The sequence below is a fragment of the Nothobranchius furzeri genome, chromosome 6 (genome assembly GCF_043380555.1).
Source record: "Nothobranchius furzeri strain GRZ-AD chromosome 6, NfurGRZ-RIMD1, whole genome shotgun sequence".
Classification (NCBI taxonomy): Eukaryota; Metazoa; Chordata; class Actinopteri; order Cyprinodontiformes; family Nothobranchiidae; genus Nothobranchius; species Nothobranchius furzeri.
In genome coordinates, this window is record NC_091746.1 from 25,436,139 (window position 1) to 25,456,771 (window position 20,633).

Sequence of the window (20,633 nt, forward strand, 5' to 3'; positions counted from 1 at the left end):
AGGAGGAAGCACAACACCACAGCAGGCCGCTGGAATGGACCAGAGCACACGTTCCTGTGCGTTGCTCCGCTCGTGTGAGCCCCACCTCCATGCCTGCTTGTGGTGGAGTCCCGGTGTTCACTCCGGTGTTGTAATGTTGTTCACAGTTGTGCGCGTAACCCGTCACGTTTGCCCTCGGCCGTATGGCGGCACAGGGAAGTCTTCTCGTAAAGAATTAATGAAGGGAAAGCATTTAAATGGAACGAGAGAGAGAGAGAGAGAGGTGAGGAGCAGAAGAGAGCCCAGCTGCCTGATGTTTCACTCCCTCTCAGCTGTTTTAGTGTCAGGACACAGATGGATTACCTTATGCAAACACTGCGTCTTTACTTTGAGTTGGCATTGCAGATACTCACAGCTAATGTTTTCCTCATCAGAGTCAGCTACGCCGTGCCAGAGTGGAGAAGCAGCCGGGCGTTTGTTTTTCACAACCCAGACTACCGACGTCCACGCTGTTGCTACAGTGGGCCTCAGCCACGGCTGACCCTTTATTTCCCACCATCTAACAAGGACGCCCCCAAGGGGTGGCCATGGCTACCCCTAGGAAATTGCTGCCCCCCCCCCCCAGGAAAAGCCAGTGTTAACAAATCCTATTAATGTTCAGTCAAACCATAAATTAATCTTGTTTATTCAGGACATAATTGTAAAACAAAATCAAATATTTCAATTAACGAGTAAAGAAATAATCAGAATTTTTAAAAATACATTTGTTTCTGCTGCTCACCATTTAAAAAAAGTTTTTATCTCCACAGTTTTTATTTAATTTTTTTTGTGAACACAGCAGGTGAATTAATCTAAAAAAAATACATTTTTGAATTAAAGTTGGGATAACATTTTAAATTACTGAAATGTATTTTTCTAAAATGTTTATGTTTGTAATATTTAAGTTAAATGTTTTGGATCTGTACTGTTATTTTAATTAAAACGAATAAAGGCGCAATGCAATACAGATTAAATTCAACCAGAGTTACCTCGAGGACCAATTTGGTGTGCCACCCCAAAAAATCATTTGGCCTCATCTGGCCACCCCTCCCCTTCCATCAGAGTCCTGTTTTCTGGGGCGGCGGTGCGAGCTGAGACTGGAAGGAGGCATGGGCGGGCTCACATTAGTCAGGCTGGGATTACTTTGGCAATAAATGTAAATGCTGCTAACGGCGGTGTTATTTTAGACTGATGTTGTTGTTGAATCATTTAAAATCGCATAACTTGTTTTTTTACATCACTCATTTTTGTATTGCACAAACAAGTCAGTGTGACATATTTACTGGATGTGTATTGTGTTAAGGTGGAAATGCTCGCTGCATTTTAACAGACTTTTGGTATTCATAGTGCTGCTCATCAGAAGACATTCCTTCAGATTAGTTGAGCTTCTATTTTCATGATGTATCTACGTTAAAAACCGCAGATGAGCAAAATCAACCCACATTTGACACGATCGAGCCTCTGGTGTTTTAGTCCATGAATGCACCGTGGGCAAGTTTACTTATCGTCTTTAAGCGCAGTTTCAAACCCACAGAGGAGTAAACACCAATCAGCAGATCACAAGTGGAAATTGGCCTTCCTGTCCACAATCGGTGCGTTTCTGGCTTAGAGGAGCTGTAAAAATCAGCAGTTTTTGTTTCGCAGACATGAAACGATGTTTGTGAATTATGTAAAATAGTTTTATCCGAAAAGTTTTTTGGTTTTTAAATACGTCAGCGTCGTTATCGGTCACATGCTTCTTTTTAAGGAGAGATTTCACTTGTTTTCAGACGATGCCACGTTTTCAAAGCTCTGCTTTTGTTCGCGTCAGCCTCTGGATTAGTGGTGTCAAAAAAATCGATACCTAGATATAAATCGATACTAAAAGTGGTATCTAAATTCGATATTCCATCCCTGTGGTATCGATATTATGGACTATTATACACATGTTTTCAGACGATGCCACGTTTTCAAAGCTCTGCGTTTGTTCGCGTCAGCCTCTGGATTAGTGGTGTCAAAAAAATCGATACCTAGATATAAATCGATACTAAAAGTGGTATCTAAATTCGATATTCCATCCCTGTGGTATCGATATTATGGACTATTATACACATGTTTTCAGACGATGCCACGTTTTCAAAGCTCTGCGTTTGTTCGCGTCAGCCTCTGGATTAGTGGTGTCAAAAAAATCGATACCTAGATATAAATCGATACTAAAAGTGGTATCTAAATTCGATATTCCATCTCTGTGGTATCGATATTATGGACTATTATACACATGTTTTCAGACGATGCCACGTTTTCAAAGCTCTGCGTTTGTTCGCGTCAGCCTCTGGATTAGTGGTGTCAAAAAAATCGATACCTAGATATAAATCGATACTAAAAGTGGTATCTAAATTCGATATTCCATCCCTGTGGTATCGATATTATGGACTATTATACACATGTTTTCAGACGATGCCACGTTTTCAAAGCTCTGCGTTTGTTCGCGTCAGCCTCTGGATTAGTGGTGTCAAAAAAATCGATACCTAGATATAAATCGATACTAAAAGTGGTATCTAAATTCGATATTCCATCCCTGTGGTATCGATATTATGGACTATTATACACATGTTTTCAGACGATGCCACGTTTTCAAAGCTCTGCGTTTGTTCGCGTCAGCCTCTGGATTAGTGGTGTCAAAAAAATCGATACCTAGATATAAATCGATACTAAAAGTGGTATCTAAATTCGATATTCCATCCCTGTGGTATCGATATTATGGACTATTATACACAGCCTTCTTCAAGTACACCGACACGCACGACAGCCAGATGCCGTAAAGCAGCCTCCGCCTCCCAGACAAACAGAAGAAGAAGACGCCACATGGCTAAATTGCAATTTCCCACGCGAGTTGTCTCCGATCCAAGTTTTGTCTGCCAAATAAAAAAAACAAAAACATAAACAGCGAATTTAGGAGGCGCTTCACAGCCCAACTTAATTAGCATACCAAGTCCGACACGTAGTTGTATATTCACGCTTATGTGCTTAAAGGAAAACTCCCGTTTATTGCAACCCAGACTTAATTTCTAGCATGCAGTACGTTTGTTTACTCACGCTGACAACTTTGGTGCTACTTGGATTCGCCGGGGTATTTAAATCCATCGGCGAATCGCCATTAGTGTATATCCATATAACGGGTGCGGACGGGCACCCATGGTGCAGCCTCGAAATAAGACATTATCTGCACCAAAACATCCTCATGTCAAAAGGTTTAGTTAGGAATCATTAACGTGATTCCCCTGTTCGTTTGGAGCGAGTCTGGGATTTCTAGGCGTAAACAGACTAGCTGCGGCTAATCTAACCGGCGCTTTTAATGACGTCACTGCCGTGCGCCAATCTGTTTTTATTAAGATTACCGGTAGATGTACCTTTGTCCTACGGTGGAGAAATTCGTTTTCTCCCTTTATTGACCAACAGAGTTGTTCAAAAGTACAGAACGAAACATATGGCATTACATCTTATGACAAAAATGCACCTTAAACAGAGTTTAAGCAGCAAAACATCACTCTGCAAATAGTGTATATATAGTGAGACAATTCATGATTTAAAGTGTTAACTTTCGCCAGTTTTTGTACGCACGTTTTAAAAAATGCTGATACTTGAAAGGTTTAAGCACTTCATACACTTAATTCTTAACATTTAATTTTTGCAATATAAATTGAGGAATGTTATTTTTTGAATAAACTTGTTCAATAAATTGGTGTTTTTAAATAGTATCGAAATCGAGTATCGAGTTTTTTTTTCAAGTATCGAATCGAGTTTGAAATTTTAGTGTCGTGACAACCCTACTCTGGATGTTGATTAACTGTGAGCCACGTTTGGGTCGAGAACTTTAGGTGTGAAGCTGCACCGAGTCGGATGAGTCGGAGCAGTTTGAGACGGAGCCGTGAAAGGGCCTGGAGCATATCTGGGAAGGTGTTGTGAGTTTATTCGGACCACACGTGCATCACGAGCAGAATCTCCAGAGCGGGACACAAAGCAGAGACCATGAAGGTCCATCGTCTTAACTCGCCGCAGACAGACAGTGTGAGACAAATAAACAAGACACGCGTGAATTACGGACGTGAAGGGCGCGCTTCTGCTCGATGTTTATTTGGTTTCAGTTTGAACACGACCAGTTAGACCTCACCTTCAAGTAAGAGGAAGAAAGTGTCCATGCCACTCAAAGGAAGATGGATAAATAAGATTTACTGTGAAAAGCTTTAGTTTTTATTCCAGAGTGGTTTTAAACGAGCTGAAACTTCAAGTTTTTGTTTGTTTGTTTGCTGTGGCCAGAGTCAAACCATGTCTTGTTGCGTTTTTGCTTTTGTTGGACGGCAGACGGCGGCGAGTGACACAAAACACGGGGAGGAGGTGTGAGGCAAACCGGAGATGCATTCGACAAGTTGCACATCTTATTTTTTCCGTTACTAGGGCGACCGTGTGGTCCGTAGGAATGCGCGTCCCCGTAGTTGAGCAGCAGATCTGAAAACCCCGTCTGCGCTGCTCCGGCCCGTTCCCGTGATGCTACGTGATGATCTCAGCCCTGGCTGCTGCTCGGCTATGAGTGAGCGAAGCTGCTCTGAAGCCGGTGTTTATGGAGGGCCAAAGTAAAATAAATACTTGCTCCATCCTGTCTGCATTAGGGGCCTGCACACATGGCTTTGACGTCAGAGTGACATTAAACAGGGTGGGGTGGCCCAGCTGGCTGTGACAGGCATTAAAGCACATGCACGCTTCCACAGCTCGCTAGTAACGCCTGTTGTTCCTCGCCAGGATCTTTGCCAGTTCAGTGATTTTTCTTTCATCTCAAATTTAAAGTATTTTCTGTAATTTTCAAAAGAAACTTGATCGTTACTCTGATGTTTTTGCTCTTATAGCTTCACACATTTCTTCTGCAAATGTTTGTTGTCTTTATCCTTTCTTTGCAGCAAGAATGAATTTGTGTGTGTGTGTGTGTGTGCATGCGCGCGCGCCTTTGGCTACATGCCTGTATATGAACATGTTTATACCCTGCAGTCCTACAACTGGTCCGTCAACATTCTGATGCAGGATGAGGTTTTCAAAGCTTGGTTAAGATAAAAAACGAGCAGTTCTTTCATACGGAGATTAATCAGGGTCTTTTTTAATGATTGATTAAGTTTTCACATCCAGAAAAATTGATCTCAAACAACAAAATTTACCAGAATTTTTTTCTGATTCATGAATTTTTTGTAAATTATGATTTTGCAAAGAAAAATTTAAGATGAGTTTGGAGATCAACTCTGACTGGATTGATGAGCTAACAGCTAGTCACTGCAATGCCAAGTCCAACAAATGGATGGTTGTTGTCTTAAAACAACTCCGGTCAATTCTAACTCCGACAGCTAGGTGGCGACAGTTGTACCGCCTTGATTCTGACACTGGATGAGTCTCTGAAGCGTCTGGCCTGAGTTTTCTGATTAAATTCCGTTTTAAACGGTCATCTGGTTTTTACTATCGTGATACATGGTACCGTCTCTCCTGTATTGTGATAGTTATGGTATTGGTTTGTGCCAGCATACCCTATGATACTCCTGGGTTCACCGGAAATGCTGCTGCTAGCTGCTGCTAATTGTGCTAGCAAGCTATCGTATAAATCTACATAAATAACCATTTAATGCAAAATGATAAAAGTTTATGAAGCAGAATTTGCATAATCTGTTATAAAATATTTTGCACTGGAGCTGCTTTATAACAGAAGGAAAATCCACACAGACTAGCTGTTAGCTTGTCAATCCAAGTGGATGGTAATAGCTGTCCTCTCAGGTGGCTTTAAAAACATGAAGCTCCATTGTAATCTTAAATGACGTGAATGAAATGAAGGTTTTTATGGAGCTTTCTAATAAAAGATCCAATAATAAAAATGGTGCGATGGTGGATAACCTTGTGGATGTCGGTCAGACTGTTGTTGTGCAGGTGTTGGCCTCCTGCACATGTTAAAGCGGTCAGATGTCACGGGTGGGACAGCTGGTGTCTCGTGAACTTCAGGGCAGAGGATTTCCCTCTCTGTCGGTGTCGAACTGCAAGCCTGGACTGGTTTCAACTTGGTGTTTTTAAGTAGCTGAGGGACAAATGCGTGCACAAAGATCCTGGAGGGTTTGCTGAAATCGTGACCAGGCTTCGATTGTTCCTTTTTCAAAATAAAAGCCACTTATTTTCTACATGAATAAAACCCAGGAAATAATGATCCTGCATTTATTTGTTTCTGTTGAGTAAAATGAAAAACGTTTCTTGGTGGGTTTGTTTTTCATCCTTTTACTTTTTGCTGATAACATCCTAAAATCAAAGCCAGCTGTGAGTTTTACGGCGCCTTCGCAGCTGCAGGATTTAACGAGTTTAGATCAAACTGCAGCACACCAGAGCTGTTGGATTGGTTCATCTGTGTAGGTGTGAACACAGAGAAGGTGAGTCAGAACAACTGATCCAAGACCGCTGAGAGGCGGGCCATAAACAGTCACTGAGTTGGATTGTTTGGTGGGAACGTGAACTGACCTCAGTGTGCCACAAGCTCTGAACGTCCACCAGGAGTTTGAGCTAAGCGGCTCCTGTGGATCTGAAGTTTGATTAAAAAATAAAAGCGTAACATTCTCTTTGCAAATTGTGAAGTTTTATGGTACTTTTGAGAAACATTTGCTGTCCTTGTTCTCCATGTGTCATGTTCTGTGTCCCTTTGGTCCCCAGCCCCCTCCTGGTCCCCCCCAGTCACTTCACTTCAGTTTTCTATAGGTTCAGATTTTCTAGTTCATATCTCCTTTAGTGTGTTGTTTCCTTCCCCATTGAGGTCATTAGTTAACTTATTTTTAGATCTCCTGTGTCTTTGTTCTACAGCGTTTAGGTTTAGTAGCTTTTGTTTTACAGGATTTAGATCTGGGTTCTTAATTGTTAATTTATTTTCTCACTCAGCAGTTTCATACATCATTCATGCAAAATACAATCAACAGTCTCCTAAGTGGAAAAAAAGGGGGGAGGAAGAAGAAGTCTTATATGACCTACCCCTTCCTACTTCATATAATATAATTTACAGTAGGGATGCACCGATACTGGTATCGGTATCGGTGCCGATACCAATACCAGTTTCGGTATCTGTATAAGTTAACCGATACCAGGAACCGATACCAATGCAGTTGCTTGAAAATGGCTTCACTGTAACTTGTCATTTCTGTTCACCTAATATTTTAGTTTTGTGATGATTTCTATTCATATAGTTTACTTTTTATCTTTCCTGTTGAAAGCAGAGAAGAAAATAAAATCTGTATTCCAAATCATTGCATTTTTTTTGTGTGGTGGAAGTATCGGTATCGGTAATCGGCGAGTACTCAGATCCAGGTATCGGTATCGTATCGGTTTGGAAAAGAGAGGTATCGGTGCATCCCTAATTTACAGAATGGCTTTATGCACAAACCAAGTATAGAACTTCCTTATCTTTGTAAACAAAATCACAATAAAACTTATCGATATACTCATTCAATATTTACTTATCAATCGTACGATTCTATGATTTTTTCTAAATTGATCGGTAGTTAAACATTTTTTCAGGTCATGATCCAGATTATTCCATAATTTTACTCCATATACTGAAATACACATTTGCTTTAATGTTGTTTGTGCAAAAACTCTTTTAAACTCAGGCTTCTTTCTATTTTTTCCATCATTTGAAATCAAAACAAAAAACTTCTGTAACTTAACTGGCAGTAACCTCATTTTTGCCCTGAACCTAATTAGTAAAGTTTTCAAATGAACCAAATCCCTGAATTTCATAATTTTTGATTCAATAAAAAGTCTATTGGTATGTTCTCTAGCATCTACTTTATATATAATTCTCATAGCTTTCTTCTGTAATAAAAACAAAGGATTAGTGTTTGTTTTATATGTGTTGCCCCAAACCTCTATACAATAAGTCAAGTATGGAACAATAAATGAATAATATAATATATGAAGTGTTGATGACTCCAAAATACTTTTTAATTTATTTAAAAGTCCAATACTTTAACACAGTTTTTGTTTTATATGAGGTTTCCAATTGAAGTTTATGATCCCAGATGACCCCTAAAAATCTTACTTCATTTACTCTTTCAACTGAAGTACCATCTATGGAAAATGTAACAGAATCATCTGTCTTCCTGTTACCAAAAATCATGAATTTTGTTTTATTCCAATTTATAAATAGTTTATTGTCCATAAACCACTTAAGTTTAGTCATCTCACAATCCATATTTTCCCAAATACTTTGTAAGTCATTCCCAGAACGAAATATATTTGTATCATCAGCAAACAAAATGAACTGTAATATTTTGGACACATCACAAACATCATTAATATACAAATGAAAGAGCTTAGGTCCCAACACAGAACCCTGTGGGACTCCATATGTAATCATTTGAGAATCTGAAATTTCATCTTCTAACTGTACAAATTGATTTCTTTTAGTCAGATAACTACTTAACCAATCATGAGCTATCCCTCTTATCCCATAATTCTTTAACTTAGAAAGTAACAAACTATGGTCTATGGCAGGGGTGGGCAATCTCTGTCCACGAGGGCCGGTGTCCCTGCAGGTTTTAGATCTCACCTTGGGTCAACACACCTGAATCACATGATTAGTTCGTCACCAGGCCTTTGGAGAACTTCAGGACATGTTGAGGAGCTAATTTAGCTATTTAAATCAGCGGTGTTTGTTCGAGGACACATCTAAAACCTGCAGGGACACCGGTGTCGGTACAAGATCTGCTCGGGTGCAAGATCGGCTCGGGTCGGTCGACTGCCGATGACGTCTAAGTAGTTAATTGGCTGAACATGAACCTTACGGAATTACGTAATCACGTAACGTTGTTATCACGTGACGTTGGTCCAGGCAAATTTTTTCTATTGGAAAGATGGACAACTTTTACAAAGAAATCCATCATTACCTCTTTGAAAATACACTTTTAGCATAGAGCTGCAAGTATATTAGTGCTGAACGATTAACTGCATGTGCAATTAAATTGCGATGTGATAAAAGGAGATTTTCTAATGGCAAAGGCTGCAATTTGGCAGCGAGTGGTTAGCGCAATGCTAATATACATGGAAAAACCCATAGGAATGCTAATGCTAATAATGCCGATTACATTATTACAAATTATGAATTAGAAACGTGCCAAATGATTACATTTGGAGTCTAATAGAAAGTAAAACTACCATCAATCAAATAAGTACAGACAGGTATTTTAGTAAAGCCAGAAAACTTTTAACTCCAGAGCTTTGGCTAGCAGCTATGAGCGTAACTGAACTACGCATGGACAAGACGTCAAAAACTCAACACAAATACTTCACTAAACAGGACACACTTCTTTCCTGCAAATACAATTTCACAGGTGTTGCTAATACCTATGATCCTTCAAGGGATGTGCTCAAGGAGGAGTTCAACATGAATCAAATATAGTGTTTTATTTTACAAATACTATTATAAACACAAACTTACGTCTTAAGAAACATTATTTTAATAACGAAACTGCTAAATTCTTTCCAACAGTATAGATGTGTAATGTATTTTGTCCGAGTGGGTTTGCCGTACTTTGACGTCATCGGCAGTCGAAGGACCCCGAGCCGATCTTGCACCCGAGCAGATCCTGTACCGACACCGGCCCTCGTGGAGTGAGATTGCCCACCCCTGGTCTATGGTATCAAATGCTTTTCTTAAATCAATAAACAGACCTGCTGTGTATTGCTTCTTTTCTATTGCTGCTGTAATTTCTTCATTTAATTCTAGTAATGCCAAGGATGTAGATTTATTTGATCGAAATCCATAAAGTTGTCTAGTTTCTGAATGAACCACTTTTCAAGCACTTTAGGAAACTGGGGAAGCACAGAGATTGGTCTGTAATGATTCTCATTGGTTCTCCCCTGCTTGTTTCTGCTCCTCCTCTGTTCATTAGTCTCACCTGTGCCCAGTTCCCTTGATCACCCATCCCCTGTGTATATAACCCTGTCTGGTCTCGGTGTGTTGTTGGTCCATTGTCTTTGTCAGCGTTGTTCTGGTTTTCGCTCCTGTGCTCCAGGTTCCTGCTCAGAAGTTTGAGCTTTAGTTTCGTCCCTGTGTTTTGTAGGCAAGGCTCAGACTTCAGCCTTTTGGATTTTTTGCAGCTCATGAAGGATTCTGATTTTTGCAACTGCTCCTGCCTGTGTAGCTCTGGGTTCTTGCATTTTGGGTCCAGACCTCCTACCCTCAACATGACGCCGTGGAGATGCAGATGTTTCTCACCTTGCTGAGGCATTGGTTCAGTACCGACTGGGCCTCTCGTCCCATTCCACCTCTGCTGTCCAAGGAAGTTTGGCTTCAAACCAACGCGAGAAAAGGTTTTCTAAGGCTTTGAAGACGACAATAAAACCCAAAGCCACAGCAGACTTAGTTTTCACAGCAAAGCTGCGTTTGAAATGGTGCTTTTTTTACGCGACGGCACCCAATAAAGCAAGCCAGTAAAAAGAGAGAATCGTCCCGTTGATGGTGTGCTCAGGGTTAGGAGCAACTTGGGCCTGTAGCCTGCCAGAATACAGGATCAGGAATTACATTTTGTCCACCATAACTTTAGAATAATTACCGTATTTTCCAGACTATAAGTCGCACTTTTTTTTCACAGTTTGGCCGGTCATGTCACTTATATACCAAATTATGTATACCGCGCTGCTGCGGGCCGGCTCTGGCCCAGGAATGAGCTCTCCCCGCCCGCTGGGAGGGTTTGAAACACCGCCATCCTCTGCTGGAGACCTTGGCTGAATGGTCCCATCGAGCAGATACCCGTTGGATGTTCTCCCGCCAAAAGAGACGATACAGCAGAAGCGGTCTTCGGAAATCATCGTCGCCACAAAGTAACGCGTGTAACGCCATCAAACCGTACAGTACATACCAGATAAGCTGTGCCGCAGCGTTGTTGTCCGCTCCATCATGCATATCCTGTTTTCACTCCCGCCAGCGATTGTTTACTGTTAGGGTTGGGGTTATGGGTAAGGTAACGAACAGAATGCCAACATGAAAGAGTGCATGTTCGATGTTCATTCAATAGTTCGGTTTCCTAACGTGCATGTAAACCAGGATAAAGGCTTCCTGTTTATTGCTGTAGATAAACTTACATCCTCGTGTAAACACATTAACTATTTCTCTGAACTGAGGCTGCTCAGAAAGCTGTTTCCAACGAGTAAAATATAAAATATTTATGACTTACTCTGAAAGAAAAATCCCTTTAAGGCAGCCAAGTTCCCTACAGACTTGTACACACACACACACACACACACTTCTGCTTCAGGAGGCCGCTCAGGTCATTTGAAGAGTTCTTTTGTGTATAGAAGTTATTCACCCCGAACATCTGGGTTGACTGATTCACTGAGAGGACTACGCAGCGTGTGTGTGTGTGTGTGTGTGTGTGTGTGTGTGTGTGTTAATAGTTTTGCTTGGCTAATGTTTTACTGAGCTCTGCTGATCTTTGAAGCTGTCTGTCAGCGTTCTTCATCAAATTCTGTCGTTCTGCTAGGGTGTGACTGGTGACACTAACCAGCTACTCTGGTCACACTGAGGTCAGCACACATGAATGAGTGAACACACACACACACACACACACAACTGAGTGTGATTTTGGTACTGAGCCGATAACGGTGATTTCTGTTAAAAAGCTAAAACTAACAGCCGTGACCTGATTGATGATCTGCCTTAAATCTTTTCTCGCATCTTGCAGGTGGAGGAGGAAAGAGGAACGGGCGCAGCAAGAAATGGAAGGAGATGCTAAAACTCCCGCACATCAGCCAGTGCGAAGAGCTACGCAGCACCATCGGTACGGACTGTGTGTGTGTGTGTGTGTGTGTGTGTGTGTGTGTGTGTGTGTGTGTGTGTGTGTGTGTGTGTGTGTGTGTGTGTGTGTGTGTGTGTGTGTGTGTGTGTGTGTGTGTGTGTGTGTGAGAGGCAGAAAGATAATTTGCCATGCAGTGACGCTGGGGTGGGTCTGTCTGCGGGGGGAAGTTCAGATATGACTTCCTTCCTGTTTCTGTCCGTCTCCACCCACAGTTAGTGGTAGGAGGCAGGAAACTCGTGTGTGTGTGTGTGTGTGTGTGTGTGTGTGTGTGTGTGTCTGAGGTGGGGAAACGGTTCACACGGTTGCTTCTCAACATCAAAGTCCGTTCGCTCATCATATCGGCTCCTGTCCAGGATCCTCCCAGCTCCTGGGCTCTCTGTGGTTCCCTGAATGCCACACAGCACACGTGTGGGTAAAAGTGCGTCACAGCTATCGCTGCCAGAGATTGCAGTGCTGCCCTCCCCCACGTGCGTCCCTCTTTCCACTATCCGTATCTCCCTTTCCGTCACCCTTTCAGCCACCTCAGGAGGAAGCAGAAGAGGAGAGGTTAGGAGAAGAGATCTTTTAAGGACAGGATAGGATAAGATGAAGGCCGAGTGAGAGGGGTATTGATGTACGAACTCCCTTTGGTGATATCGTTTACCCGGCACCGATTATCTTCTTTGTCATCACCACTAAACGCCCGAATCATCACCCACGAGTCTAATTATCCCAAAAGTGAATCGATCTGTCCTCGTATCGATGGAAGGCCACCTCCAAGAAGGATCTTGTTTCTAAAATATTACTTTTAATTTACTGCACAGAAGTTCCCCCCACATAAACACTCTAAAGGTGATGGCTGGTGTGCGTATGTGCGCACCAGCTGTTGGTGTTTACATACGTCAACATTGCATAGCTGCTATTGTGTCATTTCCCTATCATGCAGAGTGCGAGATCAAAATAATCCTACTTGTGTAATCAAACGCCTAGCAGACGTGTAGCTGCGTGCACGCTCGCTGTTGCACACACACGTGTGCAGAAGGATGCAGTACACCAACTGATAGCCGTGTCTTTGTTGTGTCTTGATAATGTCAGGCATTTGACCTCAGCCTTGACAAGTGTGCGATAGTTCTTGGAAGCCCAGATTACATTATGTGGGCTGCAGCCACTTTGTCTGCCAGCCTTAGACCTCATTCCCTCCTCGTCGCCTTCCATCCTTCCTTCATTTTCCCCTCAGCGTGATTCCTACATCACGCGTGCACCTGCTCATCACGTCCCAACGCTCTCCCTACTGTAGGCAGCAGCCAGACGTGGCTGAAGACAAACACAGAAGCGCTCTCGTTTATTCGTTTACATTCAGCCGGCCGTTCGCTGTCAGACTAATCCACTCAGTCTTGGCCTAAGTTGGGTTTTAATTAAGTTGTAATTTACTGTACTGGTACAGACATTCGCTACAGCTCATGCCTGTGCCTGCTTGATTTGAGATGATCTGCTCTGTTCTCGAACACCTTGCTGTCTTGCACGTTTTCTTTCCCATATTTTGCTCAAGACTAGAGAGAGACCGATATATCAGATTGAGATATACCAGGGATGTGTATTTTTGAAATTCTGGCGATACGATACATATCACGATATATTGCGATGCATTCAGTCAGACGTTACAAGCAATTTTTTTTTACTGAATTTATTGTAAGAATGTTCAATAAACAGTCCAAACTGATACGTAACATGTTTAACATGAGGTATCTGAACCATGATGGAGGGATTTACATTTCAATGGTGGAAACAAAACCCGCTGCACACTGCTGCCAACTAGCGGGTGGCGATTGAATTGCACAAAACGAAAAGAAAATACACAAATGTTTGCATGTAAATTCTTTCCAGTATTAGATACACGGCTTTTGAATATCGATGTAATAATTGCAGGAAAAAAATCACGATATTTTGCCATATCGATATTTCCGATACACATCATTTGAATATCGATATAATATTGCTGGAAAAATATCACGATATATTGCCATATCGATATTTTCTTACATCCCTAAGATATACCAAATTTTAAATAAAAGCGTCGGCCAATGTACCTCTTTAGTAGAGCCAATTTAAAAAGGCACATCCTTGGGCAGCCCAGTGCTGATGCTGAATTTTATTTACATGTGGTGTTTAAAATTTGTATCGCAATACAGGGGAGATGATACAATATGTATCATCATCATCATCTTTATTTATAAAGTGCTTTCCGTCAAGGAGAGATTGAACCAAAGCGCTGCACACACAGCAAAGATATAAACGTAAAACAACAGCAGCCATGCAGTGACTAAGATAAAACAAAATGGATTAAAGCATTTAGTTAAAAGACAAGATATGAACGACTAAAAGAAGGCTAGTATCACAATACAGGGGAGGCGATGCGATGTATGTATCACTTATTCTGCTCTCCCTACCTATTCCACCTTCCTCAGGATCCACTGATTTCCCTCTTTTCATCGTTCCTATTCACACTCTCTCTCTTTCTTTACATTTTTTAATCACAATTGTCTATTTTTGCTTATTTTAAACATATTTTTAATAGTGATGCACCGATATCTGATATTAAGGTCACTGTTATGGCCGATAACTGATATTTGCTGATACCGATATACTGACATTAATGCTTCTAAAATAAGCAGATTTTGTATAAAATAAAAATTATTAAAGCTGAATTTACGTTATTATGTACACACAACACACACATTTACGCATCTGAGATGATTACAATCACTATCACATGACTAAACAACTACACATCACCCCCCTCACCCTCTGAAACAGATAAACAAAAGGAGACAAGATGAAAAAAATATCGGTGGTTAATATTGGCCTGTTTTATTTTTTATCGGACCGATATCGATATTGATGCCGATATATTGTCCATCCCTCATTCTAAATTCTTTTTTATGTTATAAATTTTTTGTTTTTGTGAAGCACCTCAAGATTTTTATCTTGTGAGGTGCAGTAGAAAAGATAGTTTCTTCTTCTTGTTCACAATACAAGGGAGACGATACGATGTATATATCACAAACTAGGGGAGATGATACGATGTATATATGTTTATGTTTGTTTATTCACTTAGCAGACGCTTTTATCCAAAGCGACTTACAATTTATAACCTATAGGGCATGTTGTGAACTGTGGGGGAAACCGGAGTACCCGGAGGAAACCTACGCATGCATGGGGAGAACACGCAACTCCACGCAGAAAGTTTTACCTTTCTCAGTGGCCTAGTGGTTGAGTGTCCGCCCTGAGACTGGGAGATTAGGGGTTCGATTCCTGGTCGGGTCATACCAAAGACTTTGAAAAAATGGGACCCAATGCCTCCCTGCTTGACACTCAGCATTAAGGGGTTGGATTGGGGGGTTAAACCACCAAATAGTTCCCAAGCGCGGCTTGTCTGCAGCTCACCGCTCCCCCAGGGGATGGGCCAAATGCGGAGAATAAATTTCACACACACACCTGTGTGTGTGTGTGATAACTAATGGTACTTTAACTTTAACTTTAAAGGCCACAGCCGAGTTTCGAACCTGCGACCTTCGTGCTGTGAGGCAATAGTGCTAACCACTGCGCCACCATGCAGCCCATATATCAATATACAAGGAGACAATATGATGTATATATCACAAACTAGGGGAGACGATACTGTATTGTATATATCACAATACAAGGGAGATGATACGATGTATATATCATGATACAGTGGAGACGATACGATGTGTATATCACAATACTAAGTGTCAGATGTTATTTGCACATTTTTAAGACTTCAGTTTAGGGCTGGGCGCTATGGCCTAAAATCAAAATCAAGATATATTGAGGATTTCACCTCGATAACAATAAATGGACGATAACTACAGGTATGTGCAGAAACAAAAGTTGTCCACTAGATGGGGCTGTCACATGTTTTATGTTGGGTCACTTTTTTACGTGACACGCAAGGTGGTACAGCTTCTTAAAGGGCCATGAACTTTGCCAACCTACACACATCATTTATTTTTTTTATTGTCAAATTTATTGACAACAGAAAAATTATCTCGATAAAAGTCAGAAATTTCTGTAACGATAAATTTTCGATTTATTGCCCAGCCCTACTTCAGTTAATTAGAAACTTCAGGCCAAACACTTCCATAGCACATCCAGTGTTCTTAAGAGATCTTGTTCAGTCCGAAAGAAAAGTGTGAAAACTGCTGCCACCTAGCAGTCAAAGTTTGAATTGCAGTACACAAAAGTATGATAAATATTTGCTTGTAAATTCTCAATAAAAAAGAGATACGCTGGTTCTAAATATAGATTACATGTCTTAGCATAAAATATTGCGTTATTTCTTAGTATTGGTATTTTCTAACATCCCTAGCATTTACATTCCTGAAAAATATTTGTTCAGTAAATGCTCTACAATATTTTTGTCAGATCACATTAATTTTTACTTGTTTACCCGTTTTATCTATTTAGTACTTGGTCAGTTTATTGATTTGGTTGATGAACTTTAATTAAATATTTGATTTTAATACTAAGAATTGGATAAAATGAATCATCAACAGTTTGTTAAATTCATTGTTCAAAAACCTGTTCAGGTTCAGAAATGTTGTGACTCTACTGTTAGTAAGGTCTAGGCCATGAAAAGCAGCCAAAAGCAACGGCTGACAATGAATGACCTCTACATATCGGCAGTAGGAAAACCTACATTGGTGGACCTGCTAGAGGACTTTTTACGTGGAATATGGGCTTTTAAAAAGTTTCTCCTTTGAAATGTCAAAAATGTTGGCACAAACGAGACTTGGAACTGTAAAACTTAATTCATTCAATGGTTTTATAAATGTTGAGCACCTTCAAAACTCTTAAATGCATGTAATTAAAAATCTGAGAAGAGCTTTTGCTGGTTTTTAATTCTGCAGCCATAATTAAAACAGGAAATATCACAAATCTCTCTCAGTATCACATCAGTCCTGTTTGCTGACCAAAGCAGGGTTTAAATATCTGAGGGGGCAGTGTGTGAGGAGCTTGGGTGTGTGTGTGTGTGTTTGTTTGTTTGTTTGGTGTTTGTCTTGTGTGTATGCACGTCTGCCCATAGAGTGATGAAATGTGTCCTGCTCTTCTTCCTTATATGGTCAGAGAGGAAATGTGAATCAGATGGAGAGCATTAGTGCTAATAAGGTGGAAGCAGCTGCACAGGAAAAACTCGCCAACAAAAAACGTGGATACCGTCTGTTTTGTGTTCAGCAAATGCAAATGTACTGTCTTTTTAATTTGTTCACCCTGCTCTCTGGAGGGGTTTTATGGGGCTATATAATCAAGTTACATGAATGAGATTCATTCAGAGAATTCGTCCGTATTCTAAAATAAATCTGACTCTATGTTGACCCTCAAAATTCATGTTTCCACTACAGGAGTTCCGGGGAATTTTTGGGAAGGGGGAAAATCACTGGTTTGGTGAAATTACCCACAAGTTATAATGTGGAAGTGGAGATTTGTTCAGTTCTCAGGAAATGCTCTCTTCCTTGCTGTTGCAACACTTTGAATGCACTCGGTTAGGAAAAACGGAGATTAGTCCCGGTGGTCGATCATTTCCCTGTGGCCGACAAGTCACACGGGGTGATTTCCAATTCTGTTGATGACAAAACTCCATTTTTGGGTTTTAGACATTGTTTAAAGTGCAGAATAAAAAAGACACACATGACTTCTTAACAACCTCGGAGATTTAACTTCTTGCTCGCTACACGGAGACACTGGGTTTTAGTGTTTACAGTCCAGGGGAGGAGAGGTCCGGATTCACCACTACCTGGATGGGGAAGAGCGGGGGTGATGACACACGCATGACCCGTCCAGGCTGTTGCAATGGCTTAGCAGAGCTGAAGGAAAGTTGCAGCTAAAGCCTGATTCATCCGTCTGCGTCAGTGCGGAGACACGCAACGTCCTTGTGGACCTGCCGGAGAGCTCCGCAAGGACGGACGGAGTCGAGCTCTCTTTTCTAAACATCCGTCAGTCGAGACGGACAACGCAAGCTTGTGATTGGTCAGGACGCCGCTGTCGTCTACACCACCGCCATTGCGCCCTCAAAAACATAGAGAGCCGAGGATAACTAGCGGCAGACACGGAGCAGCTTGAAGAACACCTCGCGAAAAAACTCTAAAAACATGAACGTTTAATTCCCCCGTGACTGGAGGAGTGAAAAATTGCGCAGCAAGCGTTTTATTTGTGGACGGAAATGACAGGAAACGTGGGTTTAGAGGTGGCGAGCGCATGAAGAGGTGGAGGAGGATGCGAGACAAATTTGTCTGTGTTAAAAAGTCTCTTATATACAAAAACACAATATAAACACACTATCTTGGACCGATACATGACAGGATACCACAGAACAGCGCTACGCCCTCTGTTGTCCGGCCGGGGAACTGCTTTGCAACACTCTCCAGGAGACGGAGAAGTATGGGAGCAAAACGCTTCCGTCAACCCGTGCGTGTCTGTCCCTTGCGGAGCTGACGGAGAAGCATGAATCAGGCTTTAGGCAGGGAAATGCGTGTGTGAAGCTAAAAATCGCTTTGGGGAAATAATAAAACATGGTCAACAGTTCCAGCAAGTAGATTCTGTATGAAATGGGGCCTTTAAATATTTTTTACCTACCAACAAAAAAAAAAGTGTTTTATGAAAAGTAGAAGAGATCAAAGAATTGTGAAACAAAACTGACTTTTGATTGGAATCGACCCTGGTTGGTGGAATCGGCCAGTCTGATGAGTAAGAAAAAACCCCCCCACAAATTTGGGAACTTGCCATCGTTTAACTCTGATTGGAGAAAAATTTTCAAGCTAATCTGATTTTTCTTTGATTATTTTGTTAATTTGAGCTTTTCTAAATGAAATCACCACGTTATTGGTCCTCAGAGCCTGAATTGGTTCATCTCTTTAAACTGACCGTGACTTCCTTCGGCGGAAGCGTAAAACACTTATGACCCTTCAGAGACATGGGTCCTCCAGTTGTTCACTTTTGTTTCCTCCTTGTCTTCCTCCCAGAGAGAGACTTCACCAGTCTATGTGAGAAGCAGCCGATTGGTCGGCTGCTGTTCCGTCAGTACTGTGACACGAGGCCGGAGCTGAAGCGCTGCATCGAGTTCATGGATGCTGTGGTAAGATTCCTCTGTCTCGGGCCGTCTTTCTGCTTTACTCACTCTCCATCTGCCAGTGGTCTCTCCCACGAGGCCGGCCTGAATCAGGGCCTGCAGAGCAAGAACTAGGAGAGGAAAATCCGCGCGCTCTTGGCAGCAGCACGGGTGTTGGGTGGGGTGGGCGTATGGGGGTGATTAGACAGGCTGTCAGAAAGCTGACCCCTCCTCTTCCTCTATGCTCTCCTCCATGAGGTCAAGCCCACTTCAGAGGCAGGTCCCCTGGGGGAGCAGGCAAACACAGACCTGAGCTTGTGCCTAAGCCCCTGGTGGTATGTGAGAAAGGAAAACGGGGGCCAGATCATACCTGTTTGATGAGAGCCTACATTTGTGTTTTTCATGCCTTACAAACAACCGCTTGCATGCAAACTCTGGAGGATGTAAAAACTTCGTCTGCTTGAACAGGTCCTTCACCGAGAAACCATTTCTACTTGTCATTTTTGAAAATCATCACTCTGGGTTTTTCATGCAGGCTGAACATGAGAATAGTCTCCTACACCTGTCCCCTGCAGTAGCTTCTGGTAGAAAACAGACGGTGAAACTCTAGGATTAGAAAATCCTGACAGATCTACGTCACGCCGTCACTAACATTCATGGTCTCGCCCGTCTTTACTCACGACGGGGAAGGCTGTTGTTGGTTTAGCATCCAGGAAACAGCAGAGAACATCTTAGCTAGTAGAAGCTAGCCGTTAGCATTAGCAACTCCACCACACAGCAGAACTCCTCCAGGCTTGTGTTCTTTGTGGAGATGAATCATCAACGTTGCAGAGCAAACAGTCAATGGTATAGCCGTGTTGCTGTTAACCAATCAGAGGAGAGATGTCCACATATCAGGAAGTAAAACTCTAAATGCTGCCGTCTGAAGCTACTTTTTCCTCCGACTGAATTTTCGAAGCTGAAACTTGTGCACTGGAGCTTTTTTTTCCCCAGAATACGATTTACGAGGCATTAATTCGTACTAGAGACTGCTGCAGATGCATTAAATAAGAGTGGAGGACCTCTTTAAAACAGCTTCTAGTGCGGCCGCCCCTGGCTTGCTGTGAGTTGTGTGGTGTGGTCCTGTTCCTCTCTCCTAACATCTTTGCCATCATGCTAAAAATGACCATAAGCTGCTGTGATTTGCCACATTATTCACATTTCTGTCTTCCAGGCCATGTACCAGCTAGCTCCAGATGAAAAGAGGAGGGACTGTGGACTGAATGTTTTAGACACATACTTTAATAACGGGGTAAGGCACTTAAACATTCCCTTATACATGTAATAAGTACACGAGTGACCAGTTTTTAGATTTATATCCAGAGAATGCAACAAGCTTTTTAATGGAACTGTATTATTTCATTTGTTTAAAAAATCACGCTACAACCAAGAAATTACGCACCCAGATGCTCTTTTTAATACATTAATGGAATTATCTCTCCACCTAAACGTTCAGTTCTGTTATTTATTCATCTTTTTGCTGTTTTTACACACACATTTATATGTTTTTCAGCTGATTTCAACTACCTGAATAAATATTTTGACTGGATTCTATTAGAAATGTGTTAATAATGCTAATGATGCTGCTCTAAAATGAGATCAGATCTGTTCCTGATGAGCAGCCAGTGGCAGGT

The 20,633-nt window shown here is 41.7% G+C and overlaps 1 protein-coding gene across 3 annotated transcripts in view; it reads left to right on the forward strand.

Annotated features, from left to right (window-relative positions):
- The window catches only part of grk4 (G protein-coupled receptor kinase 4), a 73,519-nt gene that overhangs the window by 15,445 nt on the left and 37,441 nt on the right, over positions 1–20,633 (forward strand). For all 3 annotated transcript variants that reach the window (XM_015971447.3, XM_015971438.3, XM_070552063.1), the window contains exons 2-4: positions 11,742–11,837; positions 18,875–18,987; positions 20,174–20,251. In XM_015971447.3, coding sequence (XP_015826933.3) covers positions 11,742–11,837; positions 18,875–18,987; positions 20,174–20,251 — 287 coding nt within the window. The remainder of the gene's footprint in view (positions 1–11,741; positions 11,838–18,874; positions 18,988–20,173; positions 20,252–20,633) is intronic.